The sequence below is a fragment of the Alligator sinensis genome, unplaced genomic scaffold, assembly GCF_000455745.1.
Source record: "Alligator sinensis unplaced genomic scaffold, ASM45574v1 scaffold1719_1, whole genome shotgun sequence".
Classification (NCBI taxonomy): Eukaryota; Metazoa; Chordata; order Crocodylia; family Alligatoridae; genus Alligator; species Alligator sinensis.
In genome coordinates, this window is record NW_005842507.1 from 464,942 (window position 1) to 472,227 (window position 7,286).

The 7,286-nt window shown below is 48.7% G+C and overlaps 1 protein-coding gene across 8 annotated transcripts in view; it reads right to left on the reverse strand.

Moving 5' to 3' along the window:
• Positions 1-3,601: 3,601 nt before the first annotated feature.
• Positions 3,602-7,286, reverse strand: part of UBR4 (ubiquitin protein ligase E3 component n-recognin 4) — a 101,452-nt gene continuing 97,767 nt past the window's right edge. For all 8 annotated transcript variants that reach the window (XM_025213129.1, XM_025213126.1, XM_025213123.1 and 5 more), the window contains 2 exons: positions 6,113-6,275; positions 3,602-5,016 (listed from right to left, as the gene is read on the reverse strand). In XM_025213129.1, the coding sequence (XP_025068914.1) occupies positions 4,952-5,016; positions 6,113-6,275 (228 nt within the window). In that variant the 3' untranslated portion in view covers positions 3,602-4,951. The remainder of the gene's footprint in view (positions 5,017-6,112; positions 6,276-7,286) is intronic.

Below are 7,286 nucleotides of genomic sequence, written 5' to 3' on the forward strand. Positions count from 1 at the left end.
TTCTGACATAGTGGAGTGCCAGAGGGGAGGATTTAAGCGTAGAGCCTAAAGATCAATCAGGGCTCATGGTAGAGATGATATCTTTTATTAGACCAGCTAGATTTTTGCAAAAAAATTATTTAATTGCAAGCTTTCGGGCATAAACACCCTTCTTCAGGCATCAGAGAAAAGACTGTAAAAAAGACATCACCTCTACCACGAGTCCCGATTGCTTTTTCCTCTAGACCAATACAGCTACAACCTGGGAGCCTGAAGATCTGCATTCGTCTGACTTCAGGAAGGCAATTTAAAGAACACCAGCCAAATGGATGGGACCGGACTAAGAAAGCTATTGTGAAAAACAAGAAGGAGCCATAATTAAGCTGAGGAAAGGTCAAGGGCTCAATTTCTTTGCAAAGCAGCAGCAGTTAGTGGTCTGGAACAGAGCGGACACCACACACAAACTGCAAAGCATTTGATTATAGCCAGAGCAGGGAGACTGGGGAGCGGAAAAGTTGACCTGGGGGTGGGCTGGGGGCAGACAGGCTCCTTGTCCCCTTACTGCACTGAAATCCAAATGGAGCCCTCAGCTAAGCTGGCCAGGCCTTCGTATTCTCCTACGACCGATTTGAAATTCATCAGTGATTACTCACAAGGGGTGACGGCCTCATTAGAGGGAGAGCTTTTGGGGAGCTGATGAATTCCAGCCTCATCAGTGCAAGGGCTGTTGTGAGCTGAATGCTAATTCCACGACTTCTAAAGGTGGTTTCCCGCGCAGACGTGGGAGAAGAGAACAAGAACTTGAAGTCTTTGGAGTGCGCAAACTGCTGGCATACGAAAAGGGACTGCTCTTAAATTTGCTAATGAAGACAATTAAAGTAATCAAAAGTCACATTTTGTTAGCGTCTGAGAACCTCCTTGCCAAATCTCTGCCAATTAGCAACCCCCGGCTCCGGGCTGCTCACGTGTTCGGTTTTATACCGTCCGCAGCAGCATTTGACGCAATTGGAAATCTAGCATTGCAGTTCCAGCCAAGGCAACCACTTAATTCAGCCTAAAGGACCTTTCCCAGTTGAGCAGCCTTGAAAGATGAGAATATTGCTGTTAATGTAAGTGCCTGGGGCAGGGACCATGTCTTTGTTCTCTCTCTGAGGCACCATTGACAACATGTTGGCTACTAACCAAGCTACTTGGTTTGTCCTAGGGGGACTGCCCTTTGCAGCCATCTCAGATTTGGCTTTGGGGAAAGGGCTTCTTCCATAGAGGTCAGAAATGAAGCAGATCTCATAAGTCAGAGTCCACACCAAGGCAGCTGGCATGTACTAGCACTGCATGTAAAAGTTGCTCTGTTTTCAGAAACAAAATTTTACTTCGACCTGTAAGACCCACTGTTAGCAAATCTGTTGCCAGGTCCATTACAACTTCAGCTATTCTGTAAGGAATGTATTTAAACTAAAAGTAGCATCTCTACAAGACTTTGTACTAATTTTGCTACATTTCAACACAGACCATTAAGACCAGCGCAGACAAAACCCAGGAGGCATATACAGCACGATCGAAAGGCAGCTGGTAAGTTTAAGGGTAGGCCTACACTGAAAGCTTTGGTGGCACAGCAAACCTGGTAACCTCCCTTAGGGAAGAAGCAGCTTCTGGTAGCTGAAGTTGTTTGCTTGAGCACCTTCAGTCAGTAGCACAGAGGGAACAAACCATGCCAGTGAAAGGAGTCTGCCAGGGTAAGTATAGGTAAGCCAGACTTCAGGAACACGGATCTGTGGCAAGAAAACGTGAGATACTGGGCAAGGGGGGAGTGAGAAATGAGACCTGTAAAATATATATATAATTTGGAGGTTTTTTGCTGTACCTAAAGATCATGTCAACAAGGTGAGTTTTTCAAGCAGAGGCAGATGTGTTGCCTGGCAGGCTAACTCCACAGGAGAGAGAGAAACGTGAGGCCTCTCCCACAGAGCCACGTGAGAAGGCCTCAGGAGCAGGTAGCACCGCTTTGTTTATGCAGGCAGTTTACCCTCGAGCTTGGCTAAACCACATCAAGAGTACACCTTCGGCAGGGGAAAGAGCTGCCAAACATTATGCAACGAAAACATGCGGAGAAATTAAAGCTTAAGCGTTCTGTAGATGGGGAAGCGAGCTAAACCGACAGGGGCTCTGGTCACGGAAGGGTAAGAAGGGATTGGAGGAGTGAGGAAAGCAAGATGGACGGAAAGCAGCAGCAAGTGTTTTTCAGAATACAGGCAGTCCTCGACTTACAACGTTTATAAACGGACACCCTGTTTCACTTTCTGACGTCAGTTTCATCTTGCAACGCTTGATCCGATGGAACTCCACGCCAGCGAACAAGTTCGCTGCGTTGCTCATCTCCCTGGAGAACATCTGTCCAAACTTGCTTGGACACTTCCTTTAAGAAAGCAAACAAGACTCCAGAAAAACCTGCAGCCAGGACTCCTGAGAAGACTCCAGCCAAGAACCCTTCAAAAAGTCCAGCGAAGTCACCTCAAAGAAATCCTTCCAAATCAGTGATTACTATTTACGATATAAATATATTAAAGTAGTTATATTACTCATCTAGAATTGATTAAGTACAAAATTCTGGGGTATTTTTGGTGAAAATAGTTCAGGAACAAATCCCCCCCATTCAGAACATTGTTTCCGATGAGAATATTGGTTCCGAGTTACAACGTTTCGACTTAAGACAAGGTTTTCAGGAACCAATTGTGTCATAAGTCCGAGGACTGCCTGTACTGTCAAACGTTAAACCATGTTTTTACGAGTTGTTAACACGGATGCTGCGAATCTGATGTGCCTGTTTCTGAGCAGAGTGGAAGGTAACACCGATCTGCACTCCCAGGGAAAGTTTGAATCAGCTTGTGACGAGGTTCTTCTTTCAGAAATGCATTTTCATGAACTTGTTAAAGAAACTCAATGCTTTGCCAGTGTCTGCCTTTGGAAGACAGCATAGGCTGGTGTGTCAAGAGTGCTACTGCACAGAACGCATTGGCGTTTTGTCGTAGTGTTTGTGTCATGGGCATCGAAGGCCGTGCGTTTGGAGGGAACAGATTGGAGACTACCACCTCTGACCTTCCGCGGCTTTGCCAAGAGAAGGGGAGGTTGCTCATCTAACCCGGTGTGCAGCTTTCCCCAGCCGAAAGAACTATCCTCTTTCGGTGCCAGTCTCATAAGCAGGGAGCAAGGCTTAAATGTCTCTGAACACTCACTCCTCCACCACTGCTATCTGTGCCTTACAGGGCAAGGCAGAATTACCCAGTGATAAGTACAGCTTAGTTTGTGGCATCGAAACCTCTCCTGCCAAACACCTTGCCTGGAAGTGTATTTAGCACATAGCCCCCACTGTTTGTTTGGCTACTTGGTGCTTGCTGCAAAGAATGTCACTGGACTACTGGAGCAGGAGTGACGCCCACAAACACCAGGCCTCCCATGGAGGCAGCTGAGCACACAGATTGCTCCTCCACCCATGTTCAAATCAGTACATGCCCAAGACTAATGAACAGCCTTGGATGGTCTGCTTTAGTTAGGCAATCCCTAAACTACTTTATGGGACACCCACTGAGCAGGGCTGGTTGAAATTCAAGTGCATACAGAGACCAGAAGGATGACGAAAGCTTTATTGGGTTCCAGATGAACCAGACTTTGGCCGGTTACAGGACAGCAGAGTTGATGGCAAAGGTAAGTTACCAACATGCATGACTTGGTGAAAAGAGCTAAGGCTGTATTCAAACAAGCATGTGCCCGGATTCAAGCCAGAGCTGCACCACAGAATGCCATGTGCCATCAACCAGACTGGCAGCCACCTCGAGAACCCCGTCAGATCTATTCTCCAAGGGCGTTTATACACGTGCTCCGGGAGGTGGGGGGGTTGAATGAGCTTTAGTTTAAAGCGCCTGTCTCCATTTTGCAGCGCGAGGACACCGATGCACGTGACGCTGGATGCTGCTGGAGCACATTAATTTCCATGCTCCGGCAGACTCAAGGCTGGAATTACAGCACATCCGAGCAGGCTCCCTGCACGTGTATAGGAGCCCCAAGGGACCCAAACTTTACCAGGTAGGAAGGAGGAGGTCTGAATTGCAAAAGTGGCTCATTTCCCTCAACGACCCCCTTAGGGGGAGCATCTTCCAGAACGGTAAGTTACTCCAACCCATAAGTGTGCTGTCTTGTTTTGAATACAGCCCTAGAGAGAATGGAAACCTAGAAAGATCTTGATACACAACATGCATCAATCACTTCTATTAAATACTGGCAGGCTCAGTGAGAGGAGTCACATGAAAGGCAGAAAAAGGAGCAACGGTGACCCCTCTACTCTGTTTTAAATAGGAAGGGATCAAGCAACATGCTGCACTGGCATTTCATGGGCTTCGGGCTTCAAGAGAAAGGAATCCGTTTTATAAAGTCAGTTTGTCGTGTAAGTCCATTTCCTCAGCTGCTACCAGCCTGCTCACGTGCTGCCTAGTCACGCTTCGGGTTGAAGAGAGCAATCTGCTCTGAACTCCGAGTGAATTGCAATGATAGAAGCAGCTCAGAGATACAAGAAACGAAAGGAGCCTGGTATTTAGGCCGCTGCTGTCTGGTTAAAATACTAGGCTGACCCAGCTTGCCTGTTTGTTTAATTTATTGAATTTCAGAGGTGCACATTAAAGCGTTAAGATCGAGTGCTTTGCATTCCTCAGTCTGTACAAGTTCCTTCAACCACCTGGAATACACAGGCTTTACAGAGAGAAGCATTGAAATACAAGATAAAACAAGTCTAAATCCCAAAATCACTGCAAGAAACCCACCCCCAAAGGTGTAGAAAATAAAAACAAAACAACAAAAACAACCCCCCCCCAAAAAACAACCTGCAGTGCTCCTGAGGGGAAGGAAAGACCGCATGAGGAGGGACACAAAGGGTGGGAGGAGAACTACTGTAGATCGTAACATGCTGCTGATCTGTGCAGGAGGCTCAGGGGATGGAGTTCAAGAGATCCTTGAGGAAGCTGTCGGGGTCGCTGATTTCCGTTAAGAGTCCTTAAAAAAAAAATATATAAAAAAAAGGGTACAGAGCAGTTAGTGAGGGGCTGGATAAGCTCTTCTGAATCATCAGACATCTGCTGCAACCTGAAGCTGGATTTCAAAGGCACGTGAACAAAACTGCAGGCCTGCTGCGGAAAAGCCTCTCAGAATAGGTTTCGAGGCAAGTCTATGCCAATGGATACCCGAGAACAGCAAGCCCATTTTGGTTCAAGTTCGTTAACCCGTGGACTTGGCTCTGACCATCAGTGCCATCAGCCAGCCGTTGGCAAGAGCCCGGGTGCAACTTGCGCTATGTCAGCGTCCAAAGGGTGAGCTACTAATGTGCACGCTGCAGTGTACAGCTGCATGTCAGTCGGGTGCAGCTACCCCAGGGCAAGCACTGATGTCTGCGAAGGGGATTTCAGCCAAGACCTTGCTACAGGTTCAAACTTTCGCTTAGCTCCCCAGCGAAATGCTGGGTGCTTAGGGAGCAGCTGGGAGAGGCATCAGGAGCTAATGCAGTCTAGATGTTATATGAAGGAAGTGGCATCCGCTGCTAGACAGCTGATGTAGCAGCTCCAGGAGCCGGATGGTGGCTAAGAGAGACTGCTCTGCAGCAACATAACTACTAGTGAGGACAGAGGAGCCGAGAGCGGCTCCCCAGTGGGGCCCCCTCTCTTTTCCTGGGGATACTGGAAGCATTAACAGGAGCAGATGCAGTTCATGAGGGGGAAGGGGTCACAGTCTCATGAAATTACTTTCCATCACATTACAACAGCAGCAGCCGCTCTTACACCACCTATGCCCAGTAGCACCCTTCAGCTGTGGGTGTCAAAGCCCTTTACAAAATAAGAGCATTTATCACCTCTCTGCAGAGAGGGAAACTGCAGGGGCAGGGGAGAGCATAGGAAACGAACCGATTTCACCCTGGAGAGGAATGTGCAGATCAGGCACAGAAAACTCTCCAGAGTGGCCTGTGCGGCAGCTCTAATTAATCCCATGTCTCAGTCACACGTTCTGCCCAAAGCAAGCGTCTGCAATGCTGGTCTCAACCAACTGAGAGTCACAAGTTACATGAAAGAGTCTATAAAAGGTAAAGCTAAACACTGACCAGCCACATCCAGAAATTCAGAAAAGGTTTCAACTGGCATGAACTCCTCCTGGAAGGTTTTCAGGGCTTTGTCTGCAGCTTCGTGTATCGGCATGTCGTTGTGTCGTATAAATTCAGCCAGAGAGTAGGACCAGCCTCCCTCCGTGTTACTGGTAGGCACCTTCTACAGAAGGGGAGAAAAGGGTCAAGTCACCTCCTTTCAACCTGCCGAAGAAACTGCTGAGAAAACGCATGGTTCAAAAACCCTGCTGCCTCGTCTCAAGGCGGCACAGGCTTGTTCCGCAGTGGGGCCTTTAGGTTTAGTTTCTGCTCCTTGTAAACATGCCACGTGGAAAAGTTGCCTAGTGCCCAGCCTTTCTACTCGTCTAGCATAGAACTTGAACAAAATTCCCAGGCCTTTTCTCTCCCCTCTTCACCCTATTGAATGTTTGTTCTCTGGGGAGAAAGCGGTATGTACCCCGTACTTCCTAAAGGAAGGCTGCATCTTACATACCCTTCAGCCGCCCCAAGCAACTGCCTAGAGCCTCCATTTCCTCCCTACCCTGCAAAGAAAAGGATTCCTACAACTTGTTCTAGGGCACAAAACAACAGCTGGACGGAAGACAGGAAAACAGGAAGAGGAATGGGGAAGGTCTAGGTTCTTCAGATGGGAAATAGCTGGGGGACGCGCATGGGCACAAGCGCACATCAGTGCCAGCCCTCCTGTTCTTATAAGCCGAATTTCAAATTTAGTACTGTCTTTGAAGACAGGGCTTCAAGCTCTGTCTACTCTTCAAAGGATCAATGCTGCTCTGTTGCCTCGCAAGTCGATGAGCTGTGGCTCCAGGAGACTCGTGGCCTGTCTGAGTGGGCATCCTAATGTGCCCCCCCCGGACTCCTCCATCCCTGCCCATGGGCACCCAATGAAGAGCACTGCCTCAGTTGGGCTGTCAACATTATCACTGCTGGGGGGGTGCAGAGTAGAAGCATGTGGGACCCCCCCCCCTTTAGAGCCCACCCTAATCTTACAATGGGGGGGATGCCCTTCCCCTTAGGACAGCAGTCGTGGCAGCAGAGGAGGGGACTCTCTGGGCTGGAGAAAGAGCACGCGGGCGCTGCAGGAGCTGCGTCAGGGCAGGGGGGGCTGGGGATGAAGGCAGGGAAGGGGTGATATGGGGGGGCTGGGGGAGCCTCT